The sequence below is a fragment of the Podarcis erhardii genome (genome assembly GCF_964252035.2).
Source record: "Podarcis erhardii genome assembly, chromosome: 3".
Lineage (NCBI taxonomy): Eukaryota > Metazoa > Chordata > Lepidosauria > Squamata > Lacertidae > Podarcis > Podarcis erhardii.
This window is the reverse complement of record NC_138507.1, coordinates 59,371,859-59,387,883: the sequence shown is the minus strand read 5'-3', so window position 1 is coordinate 59,387,883 and position 16,025 is coordinate 59,371,859. Positions and strand designations below refer to the sequence as shown.

The 16,025-nt window shown below is 38.6% G+C and overlaps 2 protein-coding genes across 14 annotated transcripts in view; one reads left to right on the top strand and one right to left on the bottom strand.

Moving 5' to 3' along the window:
- SAMD3 (sterile alpha motif domain containing 3) overlaps window positions 1–3,043 on the top strand; it is a 46,393-nt gene extending 43,350 nt beyond the window's left edge. For both annotated transcript variants that reach the window (XM_081856200.1, XM_081856201.1), the window contains exons 9-11: window positions 387–558; window positions 936–1,018; window positions 1,424–3,043. In XM_081856200.1, the coding sequence (XP_081712326.1) occupies window positions 387–558; window positions 936–1,018; window positions 1,424–1,675 (507 nt within the window). In that variant the 3' untranslated portion in view covers window positions 1,676–3,043. The remainder of the gene's footprint in view (window positions 1–386; window positions 559–935; window positions 1,019–1,423) is intronic.
- Window positions 3,044–3,180: 137 nt separating this feature from the next.
- The window catches only part of L3MBTL3 (L3MBTL histone methyl-lysine binding protein 3), a 58,252-nt gene continuing 45,407 nt past the window's right edge, over window positions 3,181–16,025 (bottom strand). For 10 of the 12 annotated variants that reach the window (XM_081856158.1, XM_081856156.1, XM_081856159.1 and 7 more), the window contains exons 17-22: window positions 11,099–11,248; window positions 10,205–10,336; window positions 6,642–6,733; window positions 6,297–6,460; window positions 4,417–4,479; window positions 3,181–3,951 (exon numbers count right to left, since the gene is read on the bottom strand). In XM_081856158.1, the coding sequence (XP_081712284.1) occupies window positions 3,808–3,951; window positions 4,417–4,479; window positions 6,297–6,460; window positions 6,642–6,733; window positions 10,205–10,336; window positions 11,099–11,248 (745 nt within the window). In that variant the 3' untranslated portion in view covers window positions 3,181–3,807. The remainder of the gene's footprint in view (window positions 3,952–4,416; window positions 4,480–6,296; window positions 6,461–6,641; window positions 6,734–10,204; window positions 10,337–11,098; window positions 11,249–16,025) is intronic. The other 2 variants (XM_081856154.1, XM_081856157.1) reach the window with 2 other exon arrangements.

The following is a 16,025-nucleotide window of genomic DNA, read 5'->3' as shown; positions in this document are numbered from 1 at the left end:
GAAACCCCTGTAACGCTGCAAAGGAGAGAGTGCCCTTGTGATCGGATCTCACATCAGTGCATACTTCCACTTACGTGCTCTTTAAATTGTAATTTAACACATTTTCTCAGTTGAATTACAGTAGACCCTTGGTTTACGTTACTCTCGAGTAATGTAAATGTCGGGTTGCAAAACCGGAAGTATTTTTCCAGGTTTTGCCGCTTGCGCATGCACAGAAGCGGTCTGCACGCCACACGCATGCATAGAACTGCTCTATCGCGCTGCATGCATGCGCAGAAGCAGCGCCTCTGGATACGGATTTTTTGTGGTGCGCACGGTCCCCCAGAACAAATTAAATTCGTATCCAGAGGGTCCACTGTATCTAAATTGTTTTCCTTTCCCTTTAGCTTTTTAGAGAATATCATCTTCTAACGTGCAAAGACATTTACAAGAAAACAGCTGAGATTTTGGAAGCGTATTCAGAGGACATACTGACGTCGTATGTGGTGAAGAATAGCCCAGTTATTGTTGCTCTGCAGAAGAATCTGAAGCAGTACATGGAAGATGACATTCGGACATGTTGGTATAGCCTGTTGTGTCTGGTTTTAAAGCAGTTAATGGGCAAGATACTTTGTATAATAGAAGCTAAGCAAACGTTTTCCTTAAGTGCACTGAGAAATGGCTGTTTGCTTTCAATGCACTATAGGACAGATCCTACATCGAATATAAATGGCTTATTAACTGAAAAAGGAAGGTTAATTACTCATGCTTGAGATGCTGAGTTTCTTGGAAAGGTGACTAATGTGTGTGTGAAGAAACTCTAATAAGTTATTGTCAAGAGTGGAAAAAACATCCAAATATAGAGCATTCTGCTTTGAACACAACTGCCTTTTAAAACACTTGCTTCTTCTGGCTGTTAATCCTACTGCCCTGTAATTGTTCTTCACTTTTGATAGATATGAAGATGACTGCCACATGTTTACTTTTGCCAGATGTTTTTGGAGAGGATTCCTCTTTACTTGCTGCTGTGAATGAGGAGGTATGTAGATAACGAATTATATGGTGGGAGGCCGGACAACAATTTTTTAAAAAAATCCACATATACTCATTTGTTTTTATGCAACATTGCAACAATATATTTGGAGACACCATTGATAATGGTTGATAACATGCAAAACGGTTTTTCTTTTATGTCTTGATTTTGTCAGGCATTGGAGTGCTTTCCTGGAAGGAAAGTAGCCCAGGTAGTAAGAACCAAACTGGGGTCAGCAGCTCCAATTCTTATTTACTAATGATCATATATTGTGTTTTTGTTCAACTTAAACTCTCATTACTGGTTTAAAAGACAGTTTTTAGAGAATGATGATCCTCCTGTTACTTTCTTTTTAGTTAATACAAGAAATCCCATGAATTTTATGCGTAGACTTCTATTTTTTAAAACCAGGTGAAAGTCTCAACACCAGTACTAGAAGTAAAATACCCATTTGATGTAAACGTGTGTGAGTGTTCCCTGTATGTGGAGAAGGAGAAATTGGCCCAGCTGGATGATTGTACAATGGCCCTCGCTGCTCTGCTGGCTTCCTACCATGTCTTTGGCATTCCATACCCCAAAAGACTGTACAATACACTTCACTTTTTGGAGTCCCTCATCTTTGAAGTCAAGTGTCCGCAGTTCCTTTCAGCAAAAATCAAGTAAACTGGGGAAAATGTGAATGTACCAATACTGAATATTACTTAATGTGGCTTTGGGGCAGAATCCACTTGCAAGTAATTCCTGGTTTTATCATTTGCCATTTTGATTGATTTAAGTGCACTTTTTAGTATAATCTTGCTCCTTCAGTTAAAAAAAAAAGTTACCGTAGATGTTTTATGGACATTTGTTTTTATAGCAACTATCTTCTGCCAAATACTCATATTCTTAACACCCAACTCGAATGGGATGTGGGTTCTTTTTAATGTTTCCATGAATATCCTGTCCCTCTGGTTTCATAACTTTGTTATTTCCTAACAGTGTTCATAAAAATGTAATGCAACTTGATTTTAAATAACTACCTATGGTCCTGTGACAAATGCATTTTAATTTTAAATGTGTTGACTCTGTATCTAATGCATCCATGCTAGATGTTTGTGCAGTTGTACCTTGACTTAAAAGAAACATTCCTCAGGAGAGCCATTAAAAATAATCATAATGGGGCAAGAATGGGAGGTTCATGTTGCCGAAGCCATTGAAACCATTTTTATTTCTAGAAGTATAGAAGTAAGGGAAGTATAAAAGTAAGAGAACGATAGCACATGTACAATGTGAGATGATCCCTTGCCTATCTAGCTAACATGAAAATATGTACCATGTGTGAAAAATGACATACTTCCCACACTAATTTCGCCAGCCATGTGGCAATGTAAGTAACCCCACCATCTAGTTGTTTACAGATGTTACCAGAGGACTGAACCATAGCAAAGCTTCTCTTTCCACTCTCTTAGCTTGTGAGAATACCACACACTGCTCACGTGTTGAAGCGTGGAGGTTAGAAACACTCTATCTCTATTAACACTCTGTTAACAGATATTAACAGGCTCCAGTACCAAATTCTACACTTGTAAAGCACACTCAGTAGTCTCATTTGCACATCAGAGTAAACTATTACTCTGGTTTATCACGAAGGGGCCTTTCTAGTCTGTATTTAGTCTGTGTGCTAGCACACAAAAGAAGAGAGCCATGAACCCTGACTTAGCATTACATCCAATGGTTTCTTATGCTCCAATAAATCAGTCAGTAAACCAACAACAAACCTTGAGTACGTATTGTGGCTTGTTGGAACAATGCAATCTAATTCATAACACCCCTGTTTCGTGTTTCTTTTCTCTTGTGCTGCAAGCTCAAGCCACAAGACAACTGGACTTTTACAAGTGAAAATTTTCTTTTAGCTGTAACATACATTTTATTTGACTGTCTGCTTGGGCTTTTCCCTATCTCTTGTCATATCTCTTGCTATCTTTAAATTACTGAGGGTAATGCATTATTCCTGCTCAAATAGATTTTTAAATTCCCCAAGGAATTGGAGATTTTAGTTGTAGAATTTAATTTCTATCTTTCGTCTTAGATTTGTGGACTAGATATTACAATGCAGCATAAAACAATTATATAAATCCTGAATTTTACTTTTGTTGGTAGCTCTTGTTTTAATAACTTAATACTAAATATGCTGGTGGAAATATTCATTAAACTTCTTTAATCATGCAAAAAAACAAAAACAAAAAAACATAGCATTGGTCTCCAGCAACGTTTTCATACAACAGAATAAATCGATCAGCTTCATTGTACACAGCAAAGTATTAAATTTGAGCTGCTGTGTGAAACTAAGACGACTTGTTAACAGTCTTCATTAACTGTAGTCCACTTATTTTAAACTGCAAACAATTTTTTTTAATGAAAATGATGAAACAATACAAAGGAATTCATTGGTGAAGAAGTAAATTCATGAAGTGTGTATTTTGTGTCTCCTTAGAAAAGGATAATATTTCCATAATTTTAGTATGTTAACTTAGTTAATGGATCCCCGATAAAATTAAGGATGGCTAGTTGTGGGAAAATTAGAGCCATCAGCCAGTAAACATTAAGTACCCACTCTTTTGTAAGAGCATCTTACTAAAAAGCTTAAGCACTTCCCAGAAGTGTTAGTTTGCTCAGGCTCTTGGAGAAAATCAACACTCCATCCACTCTGACTTTTTCGCCTTGGAGAGTTCCTCCTTGATGATCCTTTGGAGTCTTTGTGCTTTGAATAAAACATGAGCTGCAATGGAGAGAGCTGCCCTGTAGTCACTTTTCCATCAGAGTTCATTGTGCGAGTTCTTATCGGCAGCCTTGAACATCAGGATTGAGTTGAAGATCTTTAGGGCTGGTCCTAGCTTAATGCTCATTATTTTTACTATATCTGTTTGGGTCATTAGAAGGAAAGCTTCTCCATCAATTTGCTTGGAAAAAAAGGAGAAAATCCCCATTATTAGTAACTTTGGACATTTAGGAAGAACTCTAAATTTTAATAACAATTTAAGATACAGTGGTACCTTGGTTTTTGAACGCCAAAAAACCTGTAAGTAAATGCTTCTGTTTTTGAACGCACCTCAGAAGTCGAATGGCTTCCACTGAGGTACCACTGTGTTTTTCTCAATTTTCTCTTATCAAATTTGCAGACCGCACTTTGCACCTTGGTTTTCGAACATTTCGGAACTCAAACGATTTTCCAGAACAGATTACGTTTGAAAACCGAGGTACCACTGTAGTTCCAATGGCTTTAGCTGGCTCTCAGAAAACAAATTTCAGTTGAAACCAGGATCAAATAATGTCTTCAGGAATATGCCCTAAACCAGTATTTGGCCTCCTTTATCCATTTAAATAATAATTCTTGATCAGAGAAACAACCCATTTGTTATACTCACTTCGTCTTTGAACACCTTGCCATGTTCCTCACAGCCTGGCAAACTCCGTATGAATTCTGACACCTGAATTTTAACAACACATCAAATCAATGGATGTTTATCCGCAGGAGGGTGCAAAAAATACTGTGATCTTGTCTAGCAATTAACAACAAGCACGTTATTTGAAGGCCCCAGCCCCATTAGTTTGGAAATTAACAAGGTTCTGAAAAACATTAGAAAAACTTGGATGTTTTTTTTTTTAATGGCCCCGGGGTTTAGAAGCATTGACCCCTTTTTCCCACCCTCACACAAGAGCTCCATTAGCATGGCATTCATTCATTTGTATGGAGGAAGAAAAAAAGATGCTACTATGGCCAAAGACAACTGAGAGATTGGGGAGTGCCCCCAGTGGCTTCCTCGCAAAAAAATTGGATCTCATCACTGCTGATTTTAATATAATGAAGCTCCCCACCACAGGAGGCGGCCTTCACTCTTTCCAATTTTGCCTGTGTAGCCTCTGTTTATGTAACTGAGGTCTGTAGCTTAGAAGAAGGTGGGGTAGAATCAGGTGGTGGTGAGCAATGATGGGAAGTTAAAGAATCCAACCACATCTGGAGGGCTGCAGATTTCCCATCTGTGCCCTAAGACGACACTTACTGTTTTCCCTATGATCTGTTCTAACACTGCCCTAAGCGGGTATTTCAGAAAAATGAAGCTCTACAATAAATTGGAACTCACTATAGCCAGAAGAACAAAATCAGGAGGAAAGCACAAAGTCAACATCTGAATTGGTTATAAGAACCATCTGCCTTTACCATAAGGCAAAACAAGTTGTCTTTAAAGTATGATTCCTCTTAAAGGAGTTTAGATACAGTCCACTTTCTGATAAAGACAGAAAGGTTTATGTAACAGAGCTACATGAGCATAGTTTTTAGTACTGATCTATTATATGCTACATCAGAATAGGGTTTTTTTAAGGATTCACCTATTATTTACTATTATCCTACTTTAAAAAAACAAACCCTCAAAGAGCTTACTAAACTTAAAAGGAACCATGTTACATTAAAAATAAATACATAATTAGCAATAAACAAATTAGCAATAAACTATACAGTGGACACCTTGCCAACAAAGGTCCGTATAGTTAAAACCATGGTTTTCCCAGTAGTGATGTATGGAAGTGAGAGCTGGACCATAAAGAAGGCTGATCGCTGAAGAATTGATGCTTTTGAATTATGGTGCTGGAGGAGACTCTTGAAAGTCCCATGGACTGCAAGAAGATCAAACTTATCCATTCTTAAGAAAATCAGCCCTGAGTGCTCACTGGAAGGACAGATCCTGAAGCTGAGGCTCCAATACTTTGGCCACCTAATGAAAAGAGAAGACTCCCTGGAAAAGACCCTGATGTTGGGAAAGATGGAGGGCACAAGGAGAAGGGGACGACAGAGGACGAGATAGTTGGACAGTGTTCTCGAAGCTACAAACATGAGTCTGACCAAACTGCGGGAGGCAGTGGAAGACAAGAGTGCCTGGCGTGCTCTGGTCCATGGGGTCACGAAGAGTCGGACACGACTAAACGACTAAACAACAACATACAGTGGACGCTCGGGTTGCAAACGTGATCCATGCGGGATGCACATTCACAACCCACAGCATTCGCAACCTGCAGCTGTGCGTCTGCACACGCGTGGGTTGCGATCCGGCGCTTCTGCGCATGTGCAAAGCTTCTGGGTTTCGGCGGTCTGTAACCTGAAAAAACGCAACCTGAAGCTTCTGTAACCTGAGGTATGACTGTACAATATTGTGTTCTGTACAAAATAGAGCTATAACCCACAAAGACGACATGATCAAGTGAAGTCTGCTTCAGTTCACGTCCAGCAAGAATTGCACTGGGAACACACCTCATCTGTGCTCCACTTGGAAACTTTACTGGCAGGGATTCCAGCCACAGTAGGAAGGAGTTTACTCTGCTGTTCCCATCGCAAGGGAAAGGCTGGGATTGTCAACTTCGAAGTCAAAATAACTGGCTGAGGATGGGAACTCCTGTTATTGGATTCCTTGGTGTCTGTAAATAAAAGGAAACAAACAAAAATACAAGCAAGTTTTAAAACTGCAGGCTGAATTATTTGGTTCAGATCTGATTGGCCATGGCGACCGGTGACATAATCCATAAATGTGAGCTTAAACCATTAATTTGTGGAATTCAAAAAATCCTGTACATTGGCAGGTAAAACATGAGATAGTACCTTTGGATTCATTTAGAGATGACTCTTCATTTTCCATCTTCCTGCCTGCGCTGCCATCTTTCTTTGCAAAATCCTTAGTTGCCTGGCATCCCCTAATTAATTGATTAAATAAATTGATTAATTTTCAAGATGCTACAGAGTACAACAAACCATTCCTGTCACCTTTCATGGAATATTCTACAACAAGAAATGGAGACCCATATATGTTCTGACAGGGGTTTCCATTGTCTCCTGAGACAGAATGAAGCCAACCAACCATCTGGCAGGGTGGTTGGGAGGATAAAATGTACCAGGGAGGGAGATCTTTGCCTCAGCTTTAATTTAAGAAATACTACAGAAGGAAGCAACCAGAGTGTAATTGCTGGATTACTCGATGCTGAAACACAGAAAATAACCAACAATTCTCTATTATCTTCAGTAGCTATCATAGGCGATTAACTTTTTATAGAAAGTTGACAGAAATGGAAGTCACTTTTATGAGTATTTCCTTTGTCATCTGTCACATAACACCCGCCTGCTATTTTAACATAGAAATGTAAATGGCTTATATAGAAGTGCATTACTGGAGGGGGACATCTTGGAGCATGATGCAATGCAGGCAGCCACAGAAAATAACTAATAAGGTCTGGACAAAACGCAATTCAATTAAAACAACAAACAACTGCCATGAATAGCGTACGACTACATTTATCAGCGGTGAAGCACTGTCCCATCCATCCTTACAATTTAATTCAGTGCTACAGGATGCGGTGAAAGAATTAATTCACAATAAAGAATATGCAAAATGGAATAGTGGTTCACACACACTCGCCATTAGCATGGAAAAACTCACCACAGGGCAGTAGCACCCTTGAAGAACCCCGTGATTAAAATGGGATTCTTTTTAATGTGTGCAAGGTTGTAAACCACTGAGCGTTGTGGGTTTTTTAACAATTAAACAAATTTTTATGGTGGGGGGAGGTTGTGCCTAAGATTTTCCTGTTTCGCTGCTGGTCTGGGCATTTCACAAAAGCAGACAGATTTGACACAAAATACGTCACACAGACATGTTGATGAAAACAGCCTGGAGGTGAAGGAGCCTGGTCTGTCCAACATGTATCCTGCATAGTTGCGATGGGGGAAGAGTGCCACAATACATGCATTTTGTCCAGAGAAAATATTATAGTAGGAGAGTAAATAGTAAAAGTGATAAAGAAACTGCAGTGAGTGATGTAATGAAGCTTGAAATGACATAATGATGTTTGGAAATAAACATATCAACAGATTTTTTTCTGCAACACCTCCTCTCGCTGATATACAGAATTCCATTAATAATCACGGGAAACTATGTGTTTGTTTCTGGTTGTTTTGTTCTTCTTGATATGGAGATGCTCATATTGAAAAGTAAGTGTCTGGCTATTCTAATTACAGAAAAATAATTTGATCTAGGTTTCTGGGGATTTAATTGGTTCTTAATTAAATAGAAAGCTTCAGTAACCTAAACACTACTGTGAAATATCAACTGCATGTAATTAACTTTTCTGAACAGAGTGCATTGTCCCTGTTCACATGTTATCAGCAGCCACTTAATAATAGGGCTGTTGTGAAAATGATATGTTAAGTGTTATATTTGGGGTATCCCATTGTACTGTAGCAAGGCAACAGACACCACACTGTGGTCCTTAGGCAAAGATCCTTTCCCCACAAGCATCTGGTGGTGCAACATAACAGTACTGTTTTCTTCCTTTTTTATATAAGCCCCGTTTTTAATTAAAGCCATAAATATCTATATCTGCTGCAAAGGTGGTGAATGCATTTCTATGGATAAAAAAAATACTAGTTAACATTTCTTTTAAAAAGGAAATTAAAAACTTGTGTATCTCTAAATATGGAGAATACAATCTCCATGAAAGGAAGACTTCTCTTATCTGCTTTATATGTCAGAAGCACTGGGCATTATTGGTTAATGCTATGGTGAGGTTATTTCATGTTTTTTATTTTAACAAAATGATACACAATACAATTATCAATAAAAACAGCAGCCTCTACATGTCTGATAGACTAAGGTTACCAGATGTCCCCGTTTCCTGGGGACAGTCCCCGGATTTACACATCAGTCCCCTATTTAGTAGGAAGTTGAAAAGTGTCCCCAGATTCATTGGAAAAAAATCTGGTAACCTTATGATAGACTTGCCTAAATAGAAAACAAGACTAGTAACAATATTTCTGCAAACTGACTTTGTGGGCATTGTAAGATCTGTCAGTTTCCTAAACCCAAAAAATTGCAGGAACAAGAGAAAGAGATCAGCCTCAAAGATGGTAAAATGTGATAGCCTGGTGCATAGTAAACAGGACAAAATGGAAAGAAAAATAGATCGGCAAATAGACAGTAATATTTCTGGGAGTTATTCATGTGGGCAATATAGAATTTGTGTCAACACTACACAAACTATGGCTATAATTCTTCCCTAGGCAAAGGCACAGCAGCTGGTGCTTGTGTTATAATTGTGCTCTATAACTGCAGTGATAATTTGTACAGACTTCTTCAAAAACTGGGGTTGTATTGATCTGCTTACAAAAGGCAATTAGATCAATCAGAGGCTTTCATGAGCAGGAAGGAGGAAGAGGTGGTTTCTGCAGCTTCTTCCTTTCTCCTGTAGCCCCCTGGGGCACCTGCCACACTGTTCCGAAGGGTTCCCCAACCCTGTACAGCAACACACACCCACACACACACCCCCGTTTGGATGTGTATACAAAAATCAGCAAAAACTGCCTCATTTTTCACTTACAGCAATTTCTGCTGAACCAAACAGTTGGATAAACTTTTAATTCATTACATCAGTTAGTATCATGAGAACCTACTACTTCTAATCATGTACTCAATTCCAATACAATGTTTTTAAAAATATGCTTCCAAAAAGTATGTCGCACATACACCAGTTAGTATTTTCTTAGTGCAATGCTTTGCTGAGCTAGTTTCAGTTATGGCATTCTAGTTTCTATAGAAACTGCACAGAAGAAAGCAATGTGGCCTATATCTAAACTAGATACCTTTCGCTTCCCCTGTTCAATAGAAAAAGTACTCAACTCTTGACAGCTAGGACAACCTTGACTCACCAAGCACTCAAACAACCACTTGAGACAGTATGCTTGAGATGCTTATTCTTAGCCTGAATATTTGCATCAGAAATGCTCTTGTGCATGCCTGATCATGTTGATTAGCACAGCATTAGTGTTATCTGGGAAGGATACTACAAGTTTGACCCCTGGTACAAAAGACCCACCCAGAGTGAGGCAGCTGCCACTGTTTTGTCCAAAAGGAGAGATCTTGAAGTGTCAACCTGCTATGATGCATGGAACACTCTCTTCACTGAATCATAATCACCAGCTTATTTGCCAAGAACAAGTAAGCATTCCTAATCCCCTAACTTCCAGTAACAGAGTGCATCATTTATATGACACGGTGCATCTAACAAGTAGGACACCTGCACAAAGCACTTAATTCAGGAAAGCAATTACTGGCACTAGGATGATGAGCATCAGAGCTGGAGTATTCTTTATTTTTAACATATTTGAAAGGATACCTGTAGTTCTTTTCTTTGACATCAAACATTAGAGGCTTTTTGCAAAGAGGTTTCACCTCTGTGTCTTCCTGCTTTGATGAATGGAGATGAGCTGAAGATTTTAGGACAATGGGACTGGGACATTTTCTATTACTGATTTAAAATAAAAGGACAAGCTTTCAAAATGCTACATTCATGTCAAAATTAATCAAAGAATCGAAGAATTAATAGCAAGCTGAACACCATGCAGTAGGAAAATACCATATAAAATTTCCTTATCTGCTATTCAGATCTTTACAATTTGAGATGGATCCCTATTTAGAAAATACAATTGCACACAAATATGGAAATCTCTTTTTGGGATTTATTTGCACCCCAACTCCAGGATCAAACCTGCAATCATGGAAGGATAGTTGGGCTCATGGAGGTTTTTCCATAAGTGGAAAGGGATCCCTCCATGAGCACATTTCCTTCTATGATTGGCAGGAGCTTCCATTCAAAGGGAGAAAATAGGATCCGAACCTGGAGATGATACAAATATTTCAAATAAGGGTTGAAATCTATTTACTGTTCTGTGTTATTATAAATAAAATTGAAATTATGTAAATGTTAACCAGATATCTGATTTTGCTCTAATTGAAAAAAGTAATCTGTATATTATTTAGTTCATAAAAATTATATATCATTTGATTGTAAGAAAAAACCCTCTAAAAAGATAAAAGATTCAAATCAAGAAAAAATGCAATACTTTAAAACATACAGAAAATTAAAATATTAAAATTCAAATCAGCATTTCTAAGCATTCTGGGTAGGTTTGCCTAAACAATGATTTTAGCAGGTGCCGAAAGGTTAGCATTTGATCTAAGTCTACAAGCACTATAAGCTACATATAAAGGAAAATTCTGTCATAATTACCTGATTACAGGAGATGCAGATCTTTCGTTTGCTTCTGGCTTCCGATTCCAATGCAGAGGCGGAATACTCTGAGGCATCTCTCCACTTAAGCGGTCTGAAAGGATATGTTCTTTGCTCAGATTTATCTCAGAATATGGGCAGCTGAGAGCACTGAAAAATTGAAGCAGAAGAAAGAGATTAGACATTGAAAAGACTTCCCAGTTGAACTGAACACCCTAAAGATTACAAGTTAGGTGGAACCTGTCTCAATCCATTAACCTATACAAGTAAAAATGTCTTGCAGGACTCCTACTTTAGAACTAAAGTGCCAACTAAATTTGAGCACACAACACTTGGAAGTTCCTCATCAGGGAAATGTACTGATAAAAGAAATTCATTTGTAGGTTTCTTGTGCCGTAAGATGTCAATACCTCTTCTCTTCAGTTTAGTTTGTTCAGGTAGAAGCAGCCAGCTTTGGTTTTCCCCCTTTCCTGGCATACAAAGCATCATAAGTTGTTTCTGTCATGTAGTGGAAGGAACTGTGCCTTTTTTGTAGTATTTTCAGGTGTTTAGGTATTACTGACATCCCAAAATACTGCTCCCTTCTGCCTGACTCACCTTTCTTGATAGTAACTGTTCAGCTCCAATGTCAAATTGGGTCTATGCTGGAAACAGAGGGAAGGAGTTACTGCCATGGGCATAGTTCTTCCCTCATGAATGACTTCAAAATGGCTAGGCGTCTCAGCAGACCACTTATAAACTTTTTTCATTTGGCATAGTCATAATTGTCAAAACTGGCTATGAAAACCACTGGCCCTAGGCCAAAATCCCATTAGCCTGCTTGGTAAATTGAGCTCTACTCAAAACAGCCACAATCTCTGTTGTTAGAAAAAAATTAACCAAGTACAAGACCAAGTAAAGATATTACTGATATTATTCTCAAACCACCTAGATGAAGCTTCTAGACTTGTCCATGAAAGCCCTATGCAATGACTTCTCTCCACCCCCCATTAGCTCAGGAAGAATTGGGAGAATCCCCAGAATAGCATGCAGGAGGAGGAGGGGGGGGGGATTATTCTGTTTCACAAGCTACAATGCTTGCGCCAACATAACCATCAGAAGAGCATGACATTGCCTTTCTCCCTCAGTGACTCGCAGACCATAGTTTGAGAACTTCTGTTCAAGCGTAATAGTAGGCAATGAGATTGGAAGCCCAAAATGAAATGCTAAGAAGAATTGGGGAAACTTCAGAATCTGAATTGAAAGTCCAAGTGCAATTTTTGTTAAGTAAGCTGCTTCATCTGTATGAATATAGCATTGGCTTTCACAGGACACTTGGCTTCAGAGCTTTTTGCCAGAAGCAGACCAACATTTCCTGAAGTATTTGATAGCATACATTAAAAAGGAAGGGGATAAATTAAAGAAATCACACTTCTAAAGCAAGGTGAAAATTACAAAATGAAATAAAATTAATTAGGAACTGAAATTGGCATCATAGTCCCCACAAGTCCTAGGTGCCACACAAATTGCCTAAAATTGCTCTTAACTTTTGACAGTAACACAGATATGTAACTATTAACTGAATGCACAAAATGAAGCTTCGAGACTTTGCCAGACACAACAGAAAGTATATGAAAGAGATTCTCCTTTACTTGTCAATAAACTAGAACACCTACTGTGAAAGAGAATTACTCTTTTCTTTTCTTTTCTTTTCTTTTCATTTTATTGTTATTTTAGGAAGGACTGCCTTTGTGCAATATAAGGGGGGGAAATGAGCTCACAATTTACCTGTGGCTTCTCTTTTCAAGACAGTAGCTATCCTCCCACTTACCATTTCACATTTATCCCTCATTGTGACATAATTGCTTTTGATATCACAAGCATCTTCCTCAGAGCAGTAACCTAGCAATCTATATAACCACTCTGAAATGGCAAATGTAAAGACAAAGAGCAATCCCAGTCTCTTTTTAGTCTTTAGCTTATTCTGTTGGGTAGTCCAAAACACCAGGTATTTTTCAGGTTTGGACCAAAGGAGCTGTATGTTGTGCTAATCAACTTTAATTGTTTTCCTTTAAGCATTTGGCTCTGGGCAACATTCAATCCTTACAGATGCTTTCCAGAATGGAAAAGAGATCAATTCTTCAGTACTGGGGGCCTTGCAGCTCTTTTGCTATTGACAGAAAGAATGCCAGAGCGCAGCATGCGAAGAGTGTCTTATAACAGAAGAAATACTACTGGCATTTTTCCTTAGTGCATTTATTTGTTTCAATCATGCACTTCCATTTGGGTTGCCAGCCCTTCTTCTCTTGTTCTTTCACTTCACACTGAACTGCCTTTTTTTCTCATTCACTTCTATTAGTTCTTATAAAAAACTGTGGGTTAGGGTGGGCTCAAGTAGGTGCTGGGGATGCTTTTGTTGAATATCACAACCAAGATCCAAATATCTACTTTCAACAAATCTGAGAGCTAGGGCATACACGGAAATATTTTTTTTACATTTCTCCCTGAAAAACAGAAGGGATTCAAACTACTTTTGAAACTCTGTCCTGGTAAAGCAGTGTGTGGCAGGTCAGGATTGCAGTACCATGGAGAGTTCCGAGTGAACAACTTGCTCTGACAAAGACTGAAAGCCATTTAAAGCTTCCACCTGCATCTCTCCCAGGCTCCACCCCTTTTGGTGAGAACTTAAGATTCTTAAAGGGCCAACCTTCTGGCCTGAAGACACAGCCTCCTGTCCGGTGAGGTACTGTGGGGGACATTTGTTTTTTCAGGCTCAGCGGAAGGCATCTGTGAGAATAAGACATCTGTGAGTCAGGTTCTGGCTCTACAGGCCCTGGAGGTTGTGCTATGGGTTGTTTGTCAGCCTCAGGATCAGTAATCTACTGATCTGCAGAAGAAAGTTCAGAGTCCTCAACCTGGCCTGACTCCTTAGCCACTGACTGCAGCCTCCAACTGTGCGCCTTGATCACAACTGAACTCTGGGGCCATCATCCTCTACTTAGTTTCAAAAGATAGCATGGAGGGCTCTTTGGCGCATGGGATGAATCACAAGATTCTTCAGATCTCTGCCATTATATACACTTGTAAAAAATTATAAAAGAATCAAAAAATAAAAAGAAAGGAAAACCATCTTCTTGCTACTGCAATGTTAGAAAATAGGGAAACTAATATATAATTTTGGAGTAAAACCTTAGCACCTTAAAAATCAATGGGAGCTGTGATGTCATTCGATCCACAACTACAATGAAAGCATTTTGCCCAAGTTTGTCCTTCTTTGCTCACTATGTTTTAAAACAACCAGCAAGTTGTACAGGAACTATACAAACAACAAATAAAGCATTTAACTAAAAATGTATGAATTAAAAAGCACATAATTTATTCACAGGAGACACCAGGCAAGCTAATCTTCCTGCCTTTAAACCAGGAGGGATTCAAATAAATGAAGCTTTTTCTCAGAAAACGGTAAATTTATCTGTACATTGCTCAATTTCAATAATCAATTTATTGACTATGACCGCACAGTCAAAATCTGATTTAAAAACTTAGAAATGCAAATGAAGTTCAGTATTGCATTTGAAAGAAAAATGGAGATGATTCAGTCCCATACAACACACATGGTTAATGGAGATTTTAATCTGTAAAACAAACAAAAGACAACTAAAAATATAAAACCAAATTACACTGTAGGAGGAACTGAGGCATAACTCATGTCTTTTAAGACAGGTGCTGTATCCAATTTTAGGAAATAACTTTCGTTTTTAAGTGAATGCTTTAGATTTACAGTTCTTAAAACAGGACTACTACATTAGCACTGTATTATGCAGATGGCTTATTTTGGAACTCAGCACCAAATGAAGTTGATTTGTCTTGGTTTCCATTTTGGTTTTTTAATAAAGCAAAGTAAAAAGAGACTTTCACATGAGCAGTACAAGCTCAGTTTGAGAAATATACAAGTAGGCTTGTTCTCTCTCTTCCTTTGTAAACGAATTCCCTTCTCCATTTCTGGGTTGCCATAACCATGTTCAACTATGACAAACTATGGTTTAGCACAAACTAGGTGTCTTGGTAAACTCTGAATGCAGGAGTTAATCATGACAGCCCCCATAGCCACACCCCCAAACCCTAAATCCATAGCCCCTCAAAGGAGAATCCAAACTGATGTCAAAAAAGGTAGCTGTGCAAGGAATGTTTACTACAGAAATGAAGGAATAATGTCTAGTCTTTCAAGAAGGACTCCAGTCCTATATATAGTTACCTGAGTGTAAGGTCCATTAAACTTAGGGGTGCTGACTTCTGAATGAATAGGTTAAACTTGCAAAACACATTAAGCGTCAACAAAAGATATTCAGCCAGCTAAAGCCTCTTTGTCTCTTCAGTCACTCACCTGAGCCAGGAGACACCATCAATTACCCTGGTACTCCAGCAAATGATGTCATCACTTCTGCTCTGGAAAGAGCAGAAGGGCTGCATTCGCCCAAGTTTCCCTTCCACTACACCACTGAAGCTTGGAAGTTGCCATTAACCATAGTTGTTCAGTTCAGATGTCATTAAAAACTAACAGTAACTTGGAGATGGAGGAAGAGGAAACACAAGAAAGGAGGAGGAGGAAGAGGGACTGCATGAGCTTGCAGCATGTTTCTCCATCCTCTAAACCAGTGTGTTGGTGTTTTAAATCAATTCGTAAATCCTCCCAAGCAGCATAGCCTCCAGGTCTCCATTTAACAAGCCAACCATAAATCATCAAAAATTAATCATGTTATACCCTACATTGGGTTGTTGACACCAGAACAAAATGGTATACAATATCCCCTTCAAATGAATACACAGCTTAAAAAACAATTGGAAGAAAAAGAAATTATATGATTCACTTGACATCCTCTTTACTGAGGAATTGTGAAGGCTTTAATTTTTAAAAAGCACTAGACAGATCAGAAGTATGTCTAACAGC